Here is a 23,679-nt window from a genome sequence, read left to right as displayed (position 1 = left end):
TGTAATATTTTCCCTTATTCTTCCTACCTTGCATGGAATAACAATTTTATCTGCTTTTGGTGCTAGATTCTGTGACAGGAAGCAACTCTGAAAAGCTTTGGTTTTCATCATGTATCTGTATTACATTTAAGGCATTAATGTTTGATAGCTGTGCTGTAGAATCATGTCTTATATTTTGGAGCACAAATTGCATTTAGCTTAAAATACTGTGATTTGTTGAGGAGTGTAACCTTTTTGAGTTTCATTTTCTTAAAAACCTCAAGGACAGGTGAAGTATTTTGTATTTTTCAGTTAGCTTGGTTTTTGCATCTGTGTTGGTGTTTGCAGGCTGCACTTACCACATTTGCCCGATAACCTTGTATCAGCAGTGTACCTGGGAGTCCTTGAGGTTGAGGCATTTTGATTTCTTGTAATTGCTCCTCTATCTTACACTGTTTTGGCAATACACCACAGTGTTATTCTTTGAGTTCAACAAAACTATGTGCGTTGTGTACACTAAATAATTTGTTGAGCCTTGGCCTGAAGACTACATGTGCTCTGAAACTAGTTGCCTTTTTGAATTTTGCCGGTGTACGTACCCGTGGTCAGAGAAAGATTGTATTTTTCATAGCGTGAGAGAGAGATTCCCCCTTATGAGCAGGGTTTCACTGAGGGCACTTTAGTCTTTGCACTGAGCTGTTTCAGCATGTTAAGATGGCAAAACTAACCCTACAAAAGTATTTTTTTCCATAGTTTACCATATGGAAAATGGTTTGTTAGAAGGCCAAACTAACATGACAGCACCTAAGAGGGAATGGGAATATATGGGGGGAAGGCAAGAATGTAGAAGTCAGCATTCAGTTTGAATTAGGTTTCTGTGACACTGCAGCATCTTGCTATTTGCCAGAAAAGCTTTGGGCTAATGCTTGTTGAGAAGGGTGTCTCTGCACGTTCTGAAAAATTATTTCCATCTGCTACTGGACCACTGTGGCTTAGTGATAGGCTTCCTTGTAGACTCTTGGGAATGCCATAACCAGTTGGATGGCACATACTGTTCTTCGCTTGTAGGGGGTTTGTCATGTCCAAAGAAGGCAGCACTTGTACTGCTCTTTCAGATCAAGTGAATCACTGGAGAGGATGCAAAGGTAAAACTACAGGTTTGCAAAAATGGAACAAGAAATTCAAAGGTTGTTTAGCATTTAAGAAAGAACTTACCTTCCTTTACTTTTGTAAATTTAGCTTCAGCTAAATTAGCCTCAGACATTTGCTCCAGGCCTGGCATAGAGCTGCTTCCTTCTGGTGTAGTTAAAGATAAATCTTGGTCTTGCCCAGAGCAGCCTTCTGTGTATACTGTTCTTTTTCAAGGTCTTGATTTTACAGCACCTTGATCATTGACTCTTCCAAAGATACTGATTTTTTTCTTTTTTTGCTTATGATTGGGCACATGAACATTACATAATACTGTAAAGTTCCTCCCTGTGTCAGTAATTAACCTTGTGTATCTTGTATCATTGTGTACTATTGCATAGTGTGTTTATATCATATTCCTGAGTTTTAGACCATAAACTTTTTTCTTGTTCACAGCTACCGTAAAACACACCACATGTAGTACTGATGTAATAATCTTTAAAAAATATTTAAAATAGCTTGCTTGCTACACACTTCACATAGAATGTACAAAAGCATAAATGAAGTAAAAGATGGCTATGAGGATGGTGTTGTCAAGACTTCACATCATCTGGGCTTCTCATGCACTTTGCACACATCATAGCATTTTTCCTCAACCTGTGCTAAGGGAATAGATCAACTTATGTTTCACTTTAAATTGGTGCAGTGGTTTTAACCAGGTCTAGACAAAGTCATGCCTACTGCTGTTTACAGGTAAATGTCCTAAATTTTGTGGGAGTTGGCTGTTGCAAAATAGCTTCAATTTTCTTGATGTGTTATTTAAGCTTATTGTAACCATTATTCATTGCATTTTAATTTCAGATATTTAACTTGATGAAGTTTGATAGCTATACTCGCTTTCTCAAATCCCCCCTTTACCAAGAATGCATCTTAGCTGAAGTAGAAGGTCGTCCTCTTCCTGATCCTCAGCGTGTTCCCAGCAGCCCCACTTCTAAACACAGTATCAGTTCAGAGAAGTCTAATATCTCAACACCGAAAAAGGTTACCTTTGTATTGTTGTTATCTGAAAACTATCTTATTAAATAATGTTTTTCAAGTTCTTTAGATCAAAGATAATATATAAAAAACAAAGTGGTGCTGGCAAATACAATTACAAAATCTTTATGTACTCATGAAAAGACTTTTTTTTTTTAATCCATACCTTTGAATCAGTTTTCTAGCTATTGACTTCCCGAATATAATTTTAAATCTTTGTTATTATTTAAATACATATGTACAGATAAAAAAAGATTAATGCATCAGTTCAGAAGCTTATTTTGATTGAATATTGGAATTAAGGTGTGATATTTTTACCTTTGCTGAGAGCAGACTTTTTATGAGAAGTTATTGGAGAAGGCTTAACCTAATCTAATTCATCTTGGCAGAGGATAGTTTTTTTAATTTCTTAGCCCCTACTGAACTAAGATAATTCTGTGTAAAACAGGTACAGTTTCTTAAAAATTAGACCACTAGTCTTACTGATCTCCTAATGTTATTTGGAGTTCATTTTTTCTTCATGTAGATAATACCAACATAGTGTTACATAATTGTATGGGTAAATCATGACTTTGCATTTTTCATGTCAATCACTACACAGCCCATCTGCTATTATGTATTTTTATGACTAGGAACCTTTTTAGAAGTAGCATTTTAAGGAATACTCTAATAATCTAAGAAGAATAATAGCTTGTTAAAAGCAAGTTTAGTTTAATATCAAACATTCCTGATGTTTGTATTCTTCAGCACTAATAAATACTTCCATTATACTTGTAAATGGTAAACAATGCTTTGTCATTGTCTTTAAATGCAGTTTGTGGTCAAGCCTAGCCTGGGAAAAATACCTGAAATATGAAAATGAAATTCTATGTTTTAAAAGTGAGGCAGATGGCCTTTCCACATTAGCTTAGGCATTGCGAGTGAGCTGTGGAGAGTTCTTTCATGTTTGCAGGAGCTCTCTGTGGCTTGTTTTCAGCTACAGTTTTCTGCTCCTTACCAAGCAGCTTATTTCCATCTATCTATTTCTTGATTCCACTAGGTTGGGGGTTTTTTTGATTGCTACTGGGAGGGATGCTGGCATACACACTTGTGAGTGGGGTAAAGCAAAGCTAACCTGACCATCATACTCTCGCTTTGGGATGAAGTGTAGGAAGGTTTATTTTAGATAATATACATACAACTGTCATCCAACCAATTATTTAATTGTGTTTTGGTGATAGTTAAGTGGTAAATCCAAGTCAGGAAGATCTTTAAATGAAGAGTCAGGAGAGGAGGACACTGAGAAGAAAAAAAGGGGAACATTTTTCTCATGGTCAAGAAGTAAGAGTTTGGGAAAATCACAGAAGAGAAAAGAAAATGGCGATTATCCAAATGGTGAGTATTCACATTCCACTTTGCAACAAAGTTATTTCAGCAATAGATGTGACTAACCTCATCGCATTTAGTTTGTGTCTAAGTGCATCCTTGGGTGTGACAGAAGGAAAAGAAACTGTGAAGTCAGAAGGCTGTAGTGTGGTTAGTGTCACTGGGAGGTTTTTGGAAGCAGATGTACAAATCAATAGATGAAAGTATGAAAATATTTAAATTTGTTTTTATTGACTTCCAAGAGACTTTTTTTTTCTGCTTTCCAGTAGACTCTGCATTTCTGTGTGCTGGCAATTGCTTTTTCAAGGGGAGCGCTACTATTTTTATAGTAAGATAATTTCAACACTTACAGAAAAGTTCTGGAGCTGTACAGGCAAATAGTGCTGTAGTTACAGCTGTGTACAAATTCCTTCATCTGCATTATCCTACCTTCCTTTCCTTTATTAGTACCACAGAGGTATGTTCACTTTTGAACATACTCACTACCTGTGTCCACCTTTCCTGACTAAAATGAAAAAAGAAGATTCAGAATTGTGAAAACCCTTGTAGTGTGCTGTTTTGTTATTTAACTGGTTTTGAGAGTTTAAGGAAGAGTTCCCCTATGAAAGCACATGTACATGGCCTCTAGAGGAAGAGTTTTGTATGAACTCGTTTCATTGGGTTAAAAATAACAGAGAAATTCCACCGAATTACCAAATTCGGATCGTATTGTTACTGTGGTTTCTTCTTCTCTATTTTCTAGTAAAGGCCCAGACCCACAAGATGTCTGATCATATGGATAGTTTAAGTGTTCTCATTATACTTATATGTGAAAAGACATCAGAGGCATTTGCTAAGATTATAGACTTAGACTTCTGAAAGTGACTAGTGATTGTCTTAGATTTTAGTTTTCTAACACCATACTTGCACTTTTAAAAATATTTATCTCCCTTGAATATATCTGAAGAGGTAGAATAATTTTTTATTTTTTAAAAGCATTTTAATATAAAAACAAGAATTGTTTTAGGTTTGTTTTTTTAAATATAAAAGCAAGTGGGGTTATTCAAGGGTTACATAACTAAGAAATACTTGACCAAATATTGTTTCAGTTTTCCGTGCTTCAATGTACATTACGAAGATTTGATGTTTTTTCCTTTAATCTATAAAATTAGTTTTCTGACCACAGGAGCTAATATTTGAAATAACTTTCTGTATTATACTAAAAATAAGCCTTTTTTACTGATTGCTGATTCTTTCCACAAACAGATTCTATTCAGTCCAATGGATTATCATATAGACGGGAATCACAAGGCTCCATGTCATCAACTGCTAGTCTTGACTTGGTAATGGCCAGTTCTTAATAATGAAGTGGGGAAGCAGTGAAAACAGTGAATTACTTATCTTCTAAGTAGTGTGAAGTCATTTGTTTGAAGTGTTACTTTGAGAAAGGGTCTTTAAGTGATACAGTTAGAGGGTAAGGTGTAGTATTAAGCAATTTTAGGATACTAGAAATGTAACAGAGGTTGTGTTCATATATTGCAGCTTATTTTGTCTGTGTAACAGGAAGATATCCTTTGCATCTTGGCTGTCTTCACTTCAGGCACCAATAAACTTCCAGAATAAAAGTTTGCCTTTCAAAGAGAGCTACTGCAACTCTTTATAAACAGCTTTTTCCACCTGCCAGAGCTTTGAGATTCTGTTCTGAACAACCACATATTAAAGCTTTCCATCTGCTTGACCTGTATGCAAGTTGTGTTAGGCTGATTGTTGTGGTACCAGTGTCTGTTGTGCTTCCTTCCTCTCAATTTCTTTTGAAGTTACGAGTTTTTCTTCATGCCATTATTACTTAACTCTACTCCTAAAATCTGAGAAAAGAGAGGGAGGGAATTTCATTGCGAGCACTGATTTTGTCACAGTATGTAGGAAAATAATGACTGAAGATGCTGTGATTTCTAACCATCAGGTTCTACCTTCGCAGTGTAATACTAATGAAATGCAAAATTAAAACAGCATTAATAATATAACATAAATGTAATACTTTAAATTTATTTAAACTGCATTTATATGGAGGAACAATATGAAAAAGGAAATTTTTAAAAGTTTTTTTTGTAGTCTTCATACCCCTCTAGTAGACTAGATTCTAGCAACTGTGTAATTTTGCCTGTGCTACAAATATTGATCACGGAAGCAAGCATGGCAGTCCTTTTTATTTCTGTTGCAGAAATTCTTAACTGATTAAGTCAGAAAGTTACAGTGATTTGGATGAGAAGCAGCAAGTTAGAGAAGAGAAAAAGCACGATGAGTACCCTAAAAGACTGCGGAAAACAGTATTTTTGTAGTGTCCTTTTAAGTTATAAGTGAGCTTTTTGTAAAATTTTGAAATATACTTTTGAATTTTCATAGTAGTGTTACCGTTCTACTGTTACTGTAGAATGAAGGTTAATACTGTGCCCTTTAGCCTTACGCTATAACATTGTACTTTTTGTTCTCTTTAATACAAAAAAAAGCATGGCCATCAAGTGAATTATTTTAAAAATTTAATTTCTCTGTGGCGTAGTTGTATGTGTAGCGTTCAGATTATGTTAAAAGAAGAAGAAATTTTGTTTGAGGAACCTGATGTTGAAAGATATTCCTCATCACTTAAATGTTGATTCATAATGTGCCAATGGTAATTTTTACATCAGCAGGTCATTATTGAGTATAGACACTTAACTATTTGGAAGCTAAACATGATTTTATTTACTTCTTACACTTTTTGATTAGGAGTCTTGTTCTATCGTTTGAGAATCTTGTAACCTGTTTTGCACACTTGGTGTCTAAAGCTTCGTCTGTTCTTGAAATACATTTAGATTTGTGCAGTGCTGTTATCTTTATATAAATGGTGTTTTTCAGAATTTAAATTTATCTGATATTTGTGATATTTGGAAGGATTTCTAAACTGTAAACATAGTAGAAAGTATGCTTGGTTTGATTTGTACAGACTCTAAAAGTTTATGCATATTCCTAAGTTTCCCATTGGGCGCTGACCTTTCTTTCTTTCTCCTGTCAAGTCTGAAGCCTCAAGGTTACCTGCATTTGTACCAGATAAAGAGAAATCCCCCAAATACTGCTGTATAAATCTTCCGGATGGTTCATCCAGCAAAATGGCTGTTAAATCCGGATTCTCTATCAAAGAGGTGCTATCTGGGCTCTGCGAGAAACATGGCATTAACATAGCTGCAGTGGACCTTTTTTTAGTCGGGGGTGATAAGGTATTGCATATTCCTGGGGTTTTTTTAAAGTGTTTTCATACTCATCTTGCTAATAAGGAATTTTCTGTTCTCTCAATAGTAATATATATGTCCTGGTTTTACTTATAGCTTTATATTGGTGATGCTAGTTAATTGAAGGAGATTTTTGGTGAAACTAGAACTGGTGGGGTACTGTAGTTGTGGTATCTACATTACAGAAAGTAGAAGAGAGCTTATGACAAGGATTTCCATATAATAAGAAGTTAATTTAGGTATCTAGTCCATGTAGTTTGTTCAGGGGAATGGTTAGCTTGTACTTAATTGAAAATATCCACAAAGAAGTGTGTTGTAGTAGATGGTATTTCATTAAAGCAAAGAAACATAATGACATTCAGTTGTTGAAAGGTGAAATGAGATAAATTCATGGTAGAATGAAGGTACATGTTTTAATATTGAGGAAAATTTCCAATAGAGCAGTCGACATTGGTGTGCTGTGATGGCTATTATTCCAACAGAATTATCTCCCATTCAAAGAGAAGCTCTGGATGTGAAACATTTATTGTCTTAAATTTGTGCTTTTGATCAATCTAGATGATTACAATGACAAAAATCAACGAATGTGCATAACTATGTGCCCGTTCTTTTAAATCTTTTAATGACTGTTAACTTGCCATGTTTTCTAATGCATCATTCTATGTAATTATTTAAGTTGAAGGACCTAGGCTTGTTTTAAAACACTGAGTTCCTGGGTATTTGCTGTGGTGATTTGACCCAGGCTGGAGGCCAGGTGCCCCCCAAAGCTGCTCTATCACTGCCCTCCTCAGCTGGACAGGGGAGAGAAAATATAATGAAAGGCTCCTGGGTAAGGACAGGGAGAGATCACTCACCAGTTACTGTCAGGGGCAAAACAGACTCAACTTGGGAAAATTATTTTAATTTATTACCAAGCAAAACAGAGTAGAACAATGAGAAATAAAACCAAACCTTAAAAACATCTCCCTCCACCCCTCCCTTCTTCCCAGGCTCAACTTCAGTCCCAATTTCTCTCCCTCCTCCCTCCAGTGGCACAGGGGGGACGGGAAATGGGGGTTGTGTGTCAGTTCATCACGTCGTCTCTGCCTCTCCTTCCTCCTCAGGGGGAGGACTCCTCACACTCCTCCCCTGCTCCAGCGTGGGGTCCCTCCCACGGGAGACAGTCCTCCACCAACTTCTCCAGCGTGAGTCCTTCCCACAGGCTGCAGTTCTTCATGAATTGCTCCAGCGTGGGTCCCTTCCACAGGGTGCAGACCTTCAGGACCAGACTGCTCCAGCGTGGGTCCCCAATGGGGCCACAAGTCCTGCCAGCAAACCTGCTCTGGCGTGGGCTCCTCTTTCCACATGTCCTGCCAGGAGCTTGCTCCAGCGTGGGCTTCCCATGGGGTCACAGCCTCCTTCAGAGCATCCACCTGCTCCGGCGTGGGGTCCTCCACAGGCTGTAGGTGGAATCTCTACACCCCCTCATCCTTCCTCCATGGGCTGCAGGGGGACAGCCTGCTTCACCATGGTCTTCACCACAGGCTGCAGGGGGATCTCTGCTCCGGTGCCTGGAGCACCTCCTCCCCCTCCTTCTGCACTGACCTTGGTGTCTGCAGAGTTGTTCCTCTCATGATTCTCACTCCTCTCTGCAGCTGCAGTTGCTCCTGATGTTTTTTCCCCCTTCTTAACTATGTTATCCCAGAGGTGCTACCACCATGGCTGATGGACTCAGCCTTGGTCAGCAGCAGGTCCGTCTTGGAGCTGGCTGGCATTGGCTCCATTGGACATGGGGGAAGCTTCTGGCAGCTTGTCACAGAAGCCACCCCTGTACCCCTCCTGCTACCAAAACCTTGCCATGCAAACCCCATACACTTGCTGACTCCAGTGGAAGCTGAAGTTTGATCATTGTCTCACAACTAGCCAAAATAAAATACACTTAATCATGTTGCATATTGAATATCCACTAGAATGCATACAACCGATATTAATAATTTTTTGAGTTATGTGAAAAAATTTTTTAAGCACTTAGCTGTTCTTTTTTACATATTTTAAAATTAATTTGCGCTCTCTTCTTTTGTTCCTGACGTGCTCTGTAGCCACTTGTATTGCACCAAGACAGTAGCATCCTGGAGTCTCGGGACCTACGTCTAGAAAAACGCACTTTATTTCGGTAAGAGTCAAAAATACTATCTTTTTCTGGCATTTCCCACCCCATTTTCCATTTTACTTTTTGTAAGTGCACTAAAGTGTATTGTCAGTTACCTGTGCAGTAAAACAGTAGTTAATACAGAAAAGAATTTGCCTGAATCCAGTAAAAAATCCAGTTAGCCATGCAATGCAACATTTTAGATATTCCCATCTTAGATCATCCAGCATTAGGGGATTGAAATATACTATATTCATTGTACAAGCACATTAGAAGAAATAGGTCTTAGTATCAAGCAGAGTCTCATGTGAAGAAGGAAGGTGACCTAATATTTGTAACTGAAAATGATTAACTTCCACCTCTTGCAGTTCACTCACAATTTGAGTTTCTATTAAAGTAAAAGTCCACCTTCAGATTGCAATAACACTTAGGTAAGAGATACACGTTTAGCATGGGGATTCTCTGAGTTACACAAGTGCCTAAATTAGATATCCTGCCCGTGTTTAGGCACTGATAATCCCTGGATTTAGAGCCAGCTGCTAAGTGCTCTCTCTAGTGAGATTGGTAATAGTGAGATTGGGGTACCTCTAAAATGTAATTCAGATGAGGACAACCAGGGTAAGAATCAGTGGGAGGCCTACAGGAACATTTCAAACTGAGTAGAGCAGCACCTGGTGAGTTTTAAATGCTGCCAGAGGAAGCTTTCTGGATTGCTGTCTTGGATACAAGTGGGATTTTGATGCCAATGTTCCAGTTTAGGGACATTTAAATATTATTACAATGTCTAACTGCTTGAGCTGAAGCAGTTGCGAACAAGCATCTAGGACAGATCTGCAAGGCCAGAGGGACCTTCCACATCAGGAAGAGATATGTTTAGTAGGTTGAAGCAGCACAAGAATGAAATGGAAATTGAACTGCCAGTCTCCTAGTCAAAGGCTTTTTTTTTTTTTATTGTTGCATTTAGGATTAAAGATTAAATGGATACATTTATTGATTACATGTTCCCATTCAGTTACATCTGTAATTATCTGCCTAACTGGCAGATTACAGTAAGACTAATTGTATAAATATAGATTCATCTGAGCATAGATTTATAACCCTGAATCTTAAACAAGTCAATGTTATAATAGTATTATTAATATGGGTGTAATATAATTCAGTATGTTATATATTTAGCATTACATAATATTATTTTATACTATACATTTTTTTCCAAATCAGATGTTTTGATTTGTTTTCCAAAATGCCAGAAAATGTTCTAATGTTCCTAAATTCTAAAAATCCAAACTACTGCTATGAAAACCCCTGAAATAATTATTTCAGGAAAAAGTAATGAAGTAGAATGTTTCTGTTACTGTATTGAGTTGCGCTTTTGAATTGAATAAAGTTTATTTTGTCAGGCATTCTTCATTTTGGCTTCATATTACTTATCTTTAGGAAGTAGGGCTAGTTTCTATTTAAGGGTACGTCAGATTAATGAATATGGTATAGCATATTCAGTTTTGAAATTGAGATTGAGCAGTCTTTTATTAGGTGTGAGTTGTTTGAGTTTCCAAATTACAAAGGAATTATAAGTAGGCAGTACCATATGTTACTTGTGTGTTAATTAAAATGTAGAAATGTTCTACAGTAATTCCTTCTGTGGGTAGACACTGCGTAAGCTAAAATACTCAAATACTTGGAATATTTTCAGATATAAGAGAAATACTACATGGATACCTGCATGTCTGCCACTTCTGTGTCAACAATCAGTTAATGGTTAAAATTGATCATTTCTATTTAGTAGCTGTTGTATTCTAAGAAAATATGAAAGACGAAGTTCCAGTTATTCAAGTTACTTGTGGAAGGGAAAAGTCAATAAGACTAAACATCTTGTATTTAAGTAATTTGTGTGAGAGAAAAGATGAGGTTTACATTTAATCCTGACTGACAAAATCACTAATAATTTTTGTTTCTTCTGATGATGTACGTTTCTTCTGATAGTTTTGTTAGTAATAAGCCTACCCTTGTTTTCGTATTATAGTGCCATTATACTCAAATGTGGCTGTTATGGAGGAATCAGGGCACAGATGAAGAGCATTTGAAAAAAAAACCAACCCAAACTAGGCACAGTTCTGTGCAGAGAAGTAGGCATAAATGGAATAGTTGTTTGGATTTTAAAAAAATTCTTATTTCATTATTTTTTTTGCTGTTTTGTCGAAATTACATAAAATTGCATAATATACTCTGAAGACAGCTGTCTTTATCCTTTACATTCCAACTGAATTGCTTTTGCAGATTTTGCATGTAAGTTTCTCTTACAGCAATTATTTGTGATGTGGTGGCATCTAGCCAGAAGTCAGCATTGCCTGGAATTCCACTGTATTTGTTCCTAGGCTTAAAAATAAAAATGCCTGTCCAAGCCCATCTCAAGTAATTGAAAAGGACATTATGAGTCTCTCTTGTGGAAGTGAGAAGAAATACTTTTGTTGCATCCAAGGCTGTAGTACAGGCATGGAGTCACCTTGGAAGCACTCCTTGCCCAGAATGGTCAGAACAATCTCGCTGTGAAGATGAAAGTGTTATGGAATGTATCTTCTTGGTCTGAGGATCATCATGGAATTAGGTTGGCTCATGCCTTCACTCAGCCCTGACGAGTGAAACAGTGGAAGTTTTATTTGTATTAAAAGTGGTTTATACCTTCACGTTAGGATAGGTTCGTGCGAGTGAAGTTTCAGGGTCACTAGCTGTAAACTAGTATAACTTTGCTGTAGATTGGATTTTCTATATTTTGTGCATTTTGTTTATTGGAATATTTTGTACTTAATGTTACAATTGATATATTTCAGGCTGGATCTTGTTCCAATCAATCGATCAGTTGGTTTGAAGGCTAAACCCACCAAACCAGTAACAGAGGTCTTAAGGCCTGTGGTTGCAAAGTATGGTTTAAATCTTAATGAACTTGTGGCAAGACTAGTAAGTATCTTTTGATGTAATTCAAGCTGCAATATTTTTTGTCTGGAGAAGATCATACGATAGTGCCTGAAATTATTCCTATCCTTATAATTAGGCATTAAAATCTGTATTTATAACTACGTGTTGAGATGAAAATGCATAGTAGTCATAACCATTATGCTTAATAGTAACTACCTCAAAGCTTTAGTCTGCATCTGTTTTATAGTCTCCTTCAGAATAAACCCAACATCCTAAATAACAGAGCCTGAACTAGCTTCTTCCAGAGCTCAACTTTTCCCATTATTATCCAGAAAAAGTTGACTGAGATTAGTTAAAGCTATAGTTCCATTATCCTGGGAATCATGAATGTGGCCTCAAATCCCCTCGCAGAAAATTTCTGTGGAAGCAGACTGATTCAGCTTCTCTACTACTAAACACTTGGCTAGCATTTTCTCTAGTCTGTTTTGATGGAATATCAAGAAATGGAAAGTTACTTTTGTGGTGTTTCTAGAATGTATACTGTCTTGGCTGAACCAGTCCATGTTTTTAAAATAACTGAAAAAATGTTAGTATAAAGATAACCTCACTGAATAAAATTACAAAATTAACCAGAGTACATCAAATTTAGAATATAAAATAACTTCAAACTTCCTCTGAAAAATATGATTTGCCGAGCATACACACTAATGGTCCTAGAGTATTTGTGCATGCTTGCAAATTGAGTGATATTTTTCTTCTTGTACCTTCTTTTCCCCAAATGCCATTCTCCTCACATAAATGACTTTTACACTCATTGTAATCAAGGTAGTTTTACACAACTGGAATAAAAATTTTTAGAACGGTAGAAGAAAGATATATTGAGACTACACTGAAACTTAAAAATGCTTTCCTCATTTTCTTTCAAAAAATGTCAGACTGCATAAACTTGTTCTGAAAACAGCTTTTTCTCTGTTATATACAAACTGTGATCCGACTTTAGAATGGTGAGCAGGAACCACTTGATCTTGGTGTCCCTATATCTAATCTGGATGGTCAGCGTGTTGTTCTAGATGAAAAAGAGCCAACAAAGGGTAGAGGTAAGTTGACATAAAAGTTTTTATTTGTGATGTCAAGTCAGTTTTGTAAACCCTGGCTTTGGTTAGTTTCCTCTGTTGATGCGAAGGTGAGGTAAATGTGAATAGATTTGGATATATCACATATAGCATATATTCTTTTTAACTAAAAAGGAGTGCAGTCTCTAAAGATTGAAGATTAAATTCATTTGTTGATACCAAGTACTTTACTGTAGATAAAGAAATTTTGCACGAGTAATACTTGAACATTCTACTCAGACTCAGGTGTACATCCACACACACATTTAGGGACATAGTGCCCAGTAATAATAATGAGAATAAAATGCCAAATAACTTCTGTGAATTTGGCAATTAATTCTAAAGAAACTTTCTGTAGAAGTAAAACAGATGTAGGTTGTGCAGCTGCTATATGTACTGCTATGACAATCCCCTTTAATGTGAGAAAGTAGCAGAGCCTACATCTCCAGTTTTGACCAATGATTTCTGGACATAATACTAAAAAGGATGTAATTTTTGATTTCCCTGGACAAAATAATTTGAAAAATAGAAGTTGATCAGCTCAACAGCTGACAATCTTTTAGCACAATTAACACAGATTAATGTAAGCAGCCTTGAGAGGAAAGGTTCAGTTTCATTAGGAGACCTTTTTATACATATAGAACACTTAATTTTAAAAATGAAATTACATGTGGTTAAATTAAATTGGCTTAGAGCAGAGATCCTCTTCGAGGAAGAACTAGGAGACTAAAGATGGAGGTATTTATTGAGGAGAATCACATTTGCCATTTTTATAGGAAATGGAACCAATTGTCATTTTGAAAAAAGGTATAAATCTAAATACTCTCACAGATAATTAGTTTAAGTATTACAAGTAAAACTGTAATCCTATGTGCTGCTAGCTGCTGTAAAAGCCTAAATCATAGAGGATCATTCTAGCAGTGGGCTCATTCTGTGGCAATATACCAATGAAAAAGAGCCATGATTCTGTGTTTGCAGCTCAGTCTTCGATTAGTGTATTTGTTGTAGGCAGATGTAATTTGAAGGAGCCACTTAGTTACTTAGAAGTAGACAAGGAGGATATGGCAATGTCTAGAAAACAGTTGATGCACAAAACAGGTTGGAAAAGATTCAACATGACCTTTCAACGGTCTTTTCTGCTGATTTTTTTTTTTTCTTACTTAAATGTGAGAATTAAAAACTGAATTATTGGATGAGATTTTAAAAGCTATTTGATCTAAATTAACTGAAAATTCAGGAGAACTTAAATTCAATTGCATCATCTTTAAACTTTAAAAGTATTGCCAGATTAGGAAAATTTGAAGAGGGAGATTATGGTAGGTTTTGACTGAAAAGTATCAGGGATATCAACTGTGCTGCCTCTTTATTTTCTATGTACATCTTTGAGAAAATTTAAGGCAAAAAAAATCTGTTTCATGCATCATTGTCACTTAAATATTACTTTTTTGGTAAATTATGCATTTTTAGTTATAGAAGGTATGTTTATGTTCAGTGTTTACAGATAAACAAAAAGGTGCATCAGTAAAACAGAGTGCAACTGTAACTACTTCAAGAAATCAAGTATCTACTGTAAGTTTTCTGCAATGATTTTTGTCCTTAGATCATCATCTGTTTCCTTCTGGAATTCTATACTAAAAGCTGCATTTATCCATGATTTTGAATCAGCCAAATTATGTAACTAGATTGAGTATAGCTGTAATTCATCCAATATTTTTCCACTGTCAACAGCATTTATTTGTGAGAACTTTGTCTTCATGATGAATCAAATAGCTCTTTCACTGTGTCGTATTTGTTGTTTCTTGTCTCATTGACTTATCTATATTTGAAAATGATCGAATTACTCTGAAATTCAAAGGCCCTTTCTGTAATGTGAATTCTTCAGAGTAAACAATATTTTATTTATACATTTTTGGGAAGTACTTTGCAATAATCAAGATTAAACTAAAACATTTGTTATGGTGGCGTTAGAGGAGTGTGTTTTCAAAATAACTTTTGTGTTCACTTAGACCATATTATGTACACAGTGATATAGCCTAAATGTAAGTAGTACCTTAACTTTCCTTCTAATGCAGGGAGAGGGAAGAACTCTAGGAAAGTCTAATTCTATCAAAATGAAAGGCGAAAATGGAAAAAATGCTAGGGAAGTCCGGCTGTCAAAGAGAGAAGACTCTATTGCAAAGATTGGGAAAAAAAAATGTCAGAAAATAAATTTGGATGAAGCAGAGGGTATGTGAACTTTATGTATTAACATAAGTAGACTTAGAAAAATGAGAATTTTGTATCTGTGTAGGAAAAGGTACTGTGTGTTTATTACTGTATTGTGAAAATCATAGTCACGATCCTTTTATTTTTGTTTGATATTGTGTTTGAATTGTAAAGTCTTTGAAGCTGAAGGTAAAATTTTAAGAATACCTAAACATAGATGTAGGTGCCTAGTGGGATTTTCAAAAGTGAAAGCTACCTAATTCCAGGTAAAATAAAAAGGAATTAGTTACTCAATTGCAATTGAATATCCCATTTGACACCCTTTGCAAGCCATGTAGAAGCTTGCCTTTATGTTCACCTTTACATAAGAGTCTTTACCTCACTGAAAGGCATTCTGCACCATGGTGTAGACCCGAACTTACTCAGGTAAGAATTTTTGAAAATTTTATTCTAAAGTCTGTAACCGTCAGGGCAATACAATCTGATGACACTGGAGGAGCTGTGATGGGCAAGAGTAAAAGCTTAGTTTACATTCAGTAACTGCTCTGAAAAGGTGGTTAGAAGTAGAAATGAGCAAAGAAGTTATGGGTAATCTTGGATATTCTGAGTTTTATTTTTTACCTTCAGTTGCATCTTAGTAGTTTTGGTGATATTGGAAAAGAACTCGTAAGAGAATTTGCTTTCTTATAGAAAGATATCCATGGGAGAAAGAGGAATAAACCCAAGGTAGCAGTAGAAATTTTGACATACCACCCTCTGCCCTAGGGCATTAACAGAAGGAATTACTTATCTTGTCAGCCCTGCACATTCCTCCCTATTTTCCCAAGTAGAGAAAAATCAGAGGACATATTTTATCCACAGGTTAAAATTTACTGCTGATGTTACCTAATATGCATATCCAAAACCTGGTTATGCACAGTTATACAGCAAATGAATGTTCATCTGTGAATAAATGTCCACTGACTGGAATAGAAAAAAATGCTTTGACTGAAACTTTTATTGCAAAACAGATGTTTGTTAATATAAGTGTTATTACAAAATATTAGTGCATTTTAAATTATTTTCTGTTGCTTACTATTTTGTTAACTTGTTTTCCATATTTTAATATTTTCATTTTTCTTCCTAGGGCTGAGTAAAACATTAACATAATTTGAAAACTTCAGAATTCGAGGCTTTCACATTTTATTTTGAATTTTGTGAAATTTGTTCAAGTTCGGAAAATACGTACCAAATGTTGTAGACTGTTTTTTAATGAAAAAAGCCAAACAACTGTTCTATGAAGTTTGAAATTTCAGAAAGGAACATTTTTGTATGACACATATTAGAAATGTTGCATGTTTTAATATGCATACCGCCATTTTGCAAAACTTTGGCAATAAGAAGCATTTTGAAGCTTCCATCTTGGCTACATTCAGATTTTATGGCATTTGACAAAGCATGTTAAAAAGTCATTTTTACAAATACCTTGCAAAGCCTGCCAAATATGAATAGAGGATTAGGAATAAGGTCATACAAGTGTTAAGTGTATGACTTCATGTTATGCTAAGTTAAAACTGATACTAACATTGTGTGCTTTTTGTAATGGCTTTTGCTTCAAACAGTATTTATAAGCTGGGTTGATTGATTTTAATTCACCTGTTGGAGATGGCCTTTTTAAGCATCTTTAATATTCTGTAGTTTCAATGTTCTCTTCTGGAAAAATTAGGACATGCAGAGACCCTATATTAAGAGTTACATATTTTTATATTTATATGTTTTGTACCAAAGAGTTTGTTTATTGTTGCGATGCTTCTTTTTTGAGGAGTGGTATAATTCTTGGCTTATGATTGATAAGTTTCTTGTTGCCAAGTTTTGAGGCTTTCTAGAACAGTGGTGATTTACTATGAGTATTATTTATATATAGAAACACATTAAACCATTGGACATCATTAAGGACATGATCAGAAAATCACTTCCAATTGTGTTAAAAACTCTATTAAAAAAAAACCAAAACAACCCCATTGCTTTTCCTAATGGCTCCTTTGGTGGTTATTGACTACCTGTACGCTACTGATTCATTGCAGCACGAAGTAAAATGGGGTTACTTAAATCAACATCTGATCATGCCCTGTGATGATAACATCCTGGGTTAAAACTATACCATGAATTGAATTTAAACTGTGATAAAATATTATTAAACTGAGAGAAATTCAATATAATAAGGAAGTTTGCAACATTTTGAATCTTTGAACTTTCAAATGGCATGTCTATTTTTGAGTTAAGATGGGTAAAAACCATCCGGAATATAAAAATGCGCACCCATTGTCAGTAAGACCAGAGCCTTGTTTTGTATAAAGCATTTAAAAATCCTGTGTGTATGTACAGATTTATTAACTGCGTAACATAGAAGATGTGTTCAAGGCTCAGTGAATTGCAGCTGTTCTAAACTGCAAAACTCTTACAATAGCAATCCTGATGGTCTTAATTATAGTGATGCTAGTGAACATTGCTGCAATTGAAAAAGTTCCTAATTAACATGGGATCTTATTTCAAGGCAGCATTGAAAGAATTGAAGATCTTCATGGAAAATAAATGTGCTGAAAATTTGCGTTTTAATGGCATTGCACTTTCTGACAAAAACTTGTCAATTTTGGGTTTTTCCCCAATAGAATTTTTTGAACTCATATCCAAAGCTCAAAGTAACAGAGCAGATGACCAACGTGGACTGCTAAGGAAAGAAGACCTTATTCTTCCTGACTTTCTTCGTTTACCGCCCACTGGACCAGAACCATCCTCATCTACTCCCACAGGCCCTAAAGGGCGAGGTTCAAAAAATGATGGCAAGGATGGATGTACATCACCAAGTGGAAAACAGGAGTCCGTACAAAACTTTAATGAAAATTCAGTTAAGAAAATGAGTTACTCAGAAAATAAACATAAATCTGCTTTGACAGCACTCCACAGTCAGAAGACTATCAGTGTTCCTTTTAATACCGCATTGTCTCCAATTCCACATGCACAGGAAAACAATGCAACGATATGGAAAAGGCAGTCAAGAGAGTTACAAGCTGAAGGCATACAGATGGTAGATGATGAGAACGTGGCAGACTTGACTCTTGTGGCTGAAGGAGATATTAGTAGCCCTAACAGCACTTTGCTGCCACCGCCACCACCAACGCCACCATCAGACATCAGTAAACTCACAGAAGCCAACTATCCACCCCCAACTCCTTTTGCAGGTAATCAGGAAAAATCTGGATATCAAAGATCCAATTCAGGTATTTCTAGATTTTAATAGTCTTTCCTTTTATGTAAAACTACTTTTCCTTGGCACTGTTGATCAGTATTTGGCACCCATTAAAACAAGAAAGAAAATTCTCTGTGCACCTTAATTTTTTTACAAAAGGAAAAAAAAGATCTTCATTGCCTTAGTCTGTGCTAACTGTAATATTTCTGGTTGCCTTTAACAATGTACTTCTGTTTGGATTTGGCATGTGGCCAAAAACGGACACATGCAGACAAACCTTTAAAATACATCCATATGCTATAATTATCTCATTCTTTACCCTAGGAGTACAAAACAGGATTATCAGCATTTTGAGCTGCATAACACTGTTGCGTTCCAGATTTTCTGATCCATTTGTCGTAATGAGATACATAATTAGGGTTTGGAAGTTTTAAGTGCTTTAGCAAGAACCCTAATTATGTGTTGAGAATTGCAGTATTGTTTATGATTAAAATTTGAAATAGATAAACCTTAATAAAAAAAGTATTTCTCTAATAAATTAGATATTTGTGACTAAAAATAAAAATGTTAGGTTTTTTTTAACCCATACTTTGCTACACAGAGAAATAGATTGCATCTGTCATGCTTTCTCCCAAAATATTCACATGTCAAGTAGCTCTTTCTATTAGATAATTTTAAAGAAAATATGTAACTTTTTTAAGGCTGTAAGTTTCATGGTCTAGCAATATCACAGAGCAATATTAGCCCAAGGCTGAAGTACGGAATTTCTTTATAAACATGGACTCTACTAATAATTGCTATTACCAGAAACAAGAGTTTGAAGACGATGGGTGTTGTGACATTGACGTTTTACAGTCACTGTACTGTACATTTTAATGTAAAATATAAGAAGAGGTATCTATGTGCTACATTTATTTTTGATGTTTCACAAACATATGGTGCCATAATTTGTATGATCACATTTCTTTGTGATGTGGGAATATACATTTTAATTATTTATCTTTTTACACAGAGTATTTGATACTGTTCTTTATCTGTATGGTTGATGATTTGTAAATACTTCTTTGGTCGTTGGATGCTTTTACATGGCAATGCAAATTATTTCATCCTCTTGGTATTTTAAAAGCAAATTCCTTTATTAGTAGTATTTGAGAAATGTTCTATAAGCGCTACCACTTAATTTCTGAACCTGAGTATTGAACAGACTTGTAACCAGTGCCTACGAATAACAAAACCACAAAATGTACTTCAGACATATTGTTGTGCATATGCATAGATTTGTGTTGGTGTCTTTCTGATAATATGACAAGTGTACAACATAGGTATCAATTTGCATATTTTTCAGTGAGAACTGTTAAAAAAAGCCATTTGCACTTAAAAAAAACTTCATGAATTTACAATATTTTAATGCATGCCATACATTTCTGTGTAACCACTGAACTGTAGCTTTCCCTTTTCCCACTTTCTACTTTTTACTTTGTAGAAATCTTTGTGTAGTTTTCACATGTATTTTGTATCTTTGTTCTCTCAGGAGTAATAAATTCTAGACCTAGTTACGCAAACTGGTTTTAAGCTTTGATTTTCTTCATTATTTAAAAACAATTCTTTCAGTCCTGGATTAAGAATTCTGATTGAAATTATCTTCCAATAACAAACATATTAATAGATATGAACTAGCAATTACTGTGAGACAAAGTTGACAAGTTGGCAGACGTTGTGTTTGTTAATAATCTAGATATCAAAGGGCAAATGCTGTCTTGAGATGCTGATGGGTCACATGTGAAATCCATAGCTTTGACATGTGCACCAGAAGGCAGATAAGACAGGAGATTTCTTTTAAATGAATCATAACAGGAACTCCTGAAAGGAGAGTCTCTTCTGTCTTTGGGTTCTTGGGCTAAACTTTTATATTCATTACTTTCCTTCTTATTTTAAACTAAAGCAGTTCTTCCCTGGTCTTTTACGAAATGAGCTGGTGATCTCACTTCATTCGATATGGGGTAACCCATATAACCACCTCTTTATTTGGTAGTCGTGTGTAGGAAGTGAAGGATTGGATGGGTGCTGGAGACTGTAGTATGCTTTTCATTCTTGGAGATGGGTTCTACATAACAGTACTGTGAAACCTAATTTAAAAAAAATACTACAGAGAAGCTTGTGGTGCTGTTACCTAGGCTCCGTCATGTTCTGGGGACTGAAAATGTCATTTTTCCAAAAGTCACTGTGTTCCCATGTAGTCATGGGCTTCCATGAAAGAAAATGAAGCAGCTGAAAGTCTTGTAGCAGTTCCCCTTTTAAAATTATTCAGACTTTTCCACAAATAACTGATATTCTACATATTTAGTTTTGGGGTTTTTTTACACTGGTGATTGTGTTTTATCTTTTCGTCATAGTTGCCTATGAGAGACCTTTAATCAAAGAAAATAATTTTGCAAAACTAAAATCTTAGTTTCTCTTAGCTTTGTGACAAACCAGATTTTGTCTTTTTTTTGAAGAATAAAAAAAAAATAAAAGAATGCAACACACCTTCCTTTTTGCTACAACATTATTGCATACCCTAACTATTCTACACTCCTCTCACAGTACACTACTATTTTATGGGAACTGTATTCTGGAAAAGAACGGTGATTTTATGGAAAAAATGTGGGCTGAAACAAAACTTCCCTTTTTTCATTATTTGATTTCATGGAGTTTGCATGGAAAGACTATTCAATGATGTACAGTAATTGCAATAAAGACTGCTGGAAACTATCTCCAGTCAATAACTGGTATTTCAAGGGACTAAATCATTAATAATGGTTGCTTTTTTAAGTGCTTTAATGGTTTTCTGTTCGTAATCTTCTAACGATGGAAAATGCATTTCTGATTGGTTTAATGAACTAAAATGTTGGATTAAAAAGAAGAAGAATGACTACATAACTTAAAGTGGTCTATAATCTTGGTTTCAGATTGGTATAAAGGCAAATAACATGTACGCTTACACTGTGTGTTGGGCTTTTATACGTGGGATTTATATATGCTGGGAAAAGGGCTGGGGGGGATGAAGCAGTCCCTCACATTCTGCAGGGGGCAATTCTCTAACTGCAGCCTGATGTAGCCAAGCCAGGCCAATATCCATCCCTGAAATGGGTATCACTTGAGGCTTTTTTTCATTTGAAGATCTAGAAAACAAAATATGAATAATGGAAAACAGCAAAATGAGTTTACATTACTCAGAGCTTTTGAGAACAATTTTTCAAAGGCAGATGTTAACTTTTGTAAATAAGTGAAACATCTTTAAACTGCAGTAATATTTAGCTATGAAGTAAATATCAAATCAGTTTGCAACACAGGAATCATTACTGATTCTAGATGTATTACTCATCAAGAAGAAAATGTCTTTATTCTTTAATAAGCCTGCTAGCTCTGGCAAGTTTCCCACTTTAAAAATCAGGGATTTCTGGAATCTGAACACTAATTCTGAAATGCGCTTACTTCATGTCTCTACATATAGTGATGGTGGTACCCTTTTGTAGAAGAAATAATTATTGTGTGGCGTAATTGGCTTGAAGTGATGCCTTCATTTTTGAAAGTGTTAAAATACGGATTTAATATCTTTGGGGGTTTTTTAAATTGTTTGGTGGCTTTTTTGGTTTTGTTTTTTTTTAAATTGAATGGTATAGTCTAGGTACTTGGAATGTTTTTTCCAGGGGGTTAGGCACGTTCATTACACACGTGAAAAATAGCTGTGACTGTCAGACCGGAGGCCTTGCACTAGATTATTTATTCAGTGATATTCCACCAGGGCCTGTGAGTTATTCACGGTGATTGTTGCCTCTACTACAAAGTAGGCAGGCATTTATTTTTAGTAGTAATTGGGCTTGATTTCAGGGAGTTCCATTTCTTCCTTAGATAGGACAATTTGCAGCAATCCAGACTGAAGGTGCACAGACTGTAGATTTGATTCCATCAGATTGTTCTTCTTTCTGGTATTAAAAAAAATTTTGCCTTATTTTATTATTTAGGAAGAGAAATATTCTTAAAATGAAATTACAATTACAGTCAATGGAATTACTGCCTTTCAAATAAAGGTTTGGGGTTTTTTTTCAGCAGCGGTATAGACTGGATCCAGCAATTCAGTCGAACAAAGAGTTTGTTCAAAAGTCCCTTTTATAGGTATATAATGTCATTGGTTAAGGTAGAGAGCCAGCTAGGGAAAATAAGAGCATGGTGAACTGTCTGGAATTATGCTTGAAGAATAAAGCTATGGAAGATAAAGGGTGAATTTAGACTATAATAAACAGTTACTGAATTTGTTCTGATGATACCACTTTGTTTCTGAAATAGATGGGCAATTGTATCCTCAAAATAAATATTCTTCCTTTCTTATTGGAAAGAATTATTTCAGAAATGGGATAGTTAGTACCAGTGCTAGGAGTTTTTTGTTTGGAAAGATAAATTATACAGAAATAAAATGCAGGGTGGACTCTCAGAGCCTGGGGCTGGCTATTGTTCCCAAAGACAAAAAAAAGATCCCAACTGCTCTTTTTTATTATTCACAGAGAGGACACAGTATGCTACAACTGAGGAATAGAGATCAGATAATATCAGCGGTATTTCTGTGACTACTAAATGGCTACTAAACTTTTCAGTTATAAGGGTAATGAGTTCCAAGTGCAATAAACTTTGTGATAGTTAGGAGATTAAAAACGATCATACATATATCTTCAAAAATTCAAAATAAACCTTTATTTTTGGTATAAATTTGATAATATTTTACATAATTAATATTTTACATAATCCCTTGATTCACATGGCATATTTTAGAGAAAATCGAGCGATGTTTCCTGTGTAAATCAAGATAACCATGTAAATGAAAACATAAATGAAATAAAAATTTAAAAAGAGGAAGGGATTATGACTAAAAGATGTAAAAATATTGTAAAAAATTATTTTTAACAAAGGCTATTGTCCTGCAGTTAATTACATCCTTACTGGTTCTGTGTAATTTTATAGAAGATAATTGGATTCTGGATCAATATTAAGAAGTACTCATGGGATCCAGTAATACCAAGGCCAGAATCTGTTAATCCTCTTTTAATCAGAGCATGATTAAATGGGAGAATTACGTGTAGTACATGACTGAGATCAATAATAAACAAGGGAGAAGGAGAGTTAAGTGTAGAAAACCGGGAAGCAAGGATGGCCTTGAGGGATAATCATTTGAAATGTAAGCTTATTTCAATCAAACAGGAAGATACACATTGTAGAGAGAATTACAAATTTTAGCACCGACCAGATAAAATGTTAGAAAAATTACAACTGCTCTTTGAAGCAAATGCACACAGGCTAAACCCAGATCTACTC

The 23,679-nt window shown here is 35.3% G+C and overlaps 1 protein-coding gene across 1 annotated transcript in view; it reads left to right on the top strand.

The window, feature by feature from the left end:
• Positions 1 to 23,679, top strand: part of RGS12 (regulator of G protein signaling 12) — a 91,154-nt gene that overhangs the window by 59,585 nt on the left and 7,890 nt on the right. Inside the window, exons 8-17 of the mRNA XM_075752592.1 lie at positions 1,969 to 2,148; positions 3,363 to 3,516; positions 4,753 to 4,829; positions 6,537 to 6,737; positions 8,828 to 8,901; positions 11,706 to 11,832; positions 12,791 to 12,887; positions 14,395 to 14,471; positions 14,975 to 15,128; positions 17,756 to 18,364. Of these exons, the coding sequence (XP_075608707.1) occupies positions 1,969 to 2,148; positions 3,363 to 3,516; positions 4,753 to 4,829; positions 6,537 to 6,737; positions 8,828 to 8,901; positions 11,706 to 11,832; positions 12,791 to 12,887; positions 14,395 to 14,471; positions 14,975 to 15,128; positions 17,756 to 18,364 (1,750 nt within the window). The remainder of the gene's footprint in view (positions 1 to 1,968; positions 2,149 to 3,362; positions 3,517 to 4,752; positions 4,830 to 6,536; positions 6,738 to 8,827; positions 8,902 to 11,705; positions 11,833 to 12,790; positions 12,888 to 14,394; positions 14,472 to 14,974; positions 15,129 to 17,755; positions 18,365 to 23,679) is intronic.

This window comes from Balearica regulorum, chromosome 4, assembly GCF_011004875.1.
Source record: "Balearica regulorum gibbericeps isolate bBalReg1 chromosome 4, bBalReg1.pri, whole genome shotgun sequence".
Classification (NCBI taxonomy): Eukaryota; Metazoa; Chordata; class Aves; order Gruiformes; family Gruidae; genus Balearica; species Balearica regulorum.
The sequence above is the reverse complement of the archived record's forward strand: the minus strand, read 5'-3'. Positions and strand labels throughout refer to the sequence as shown.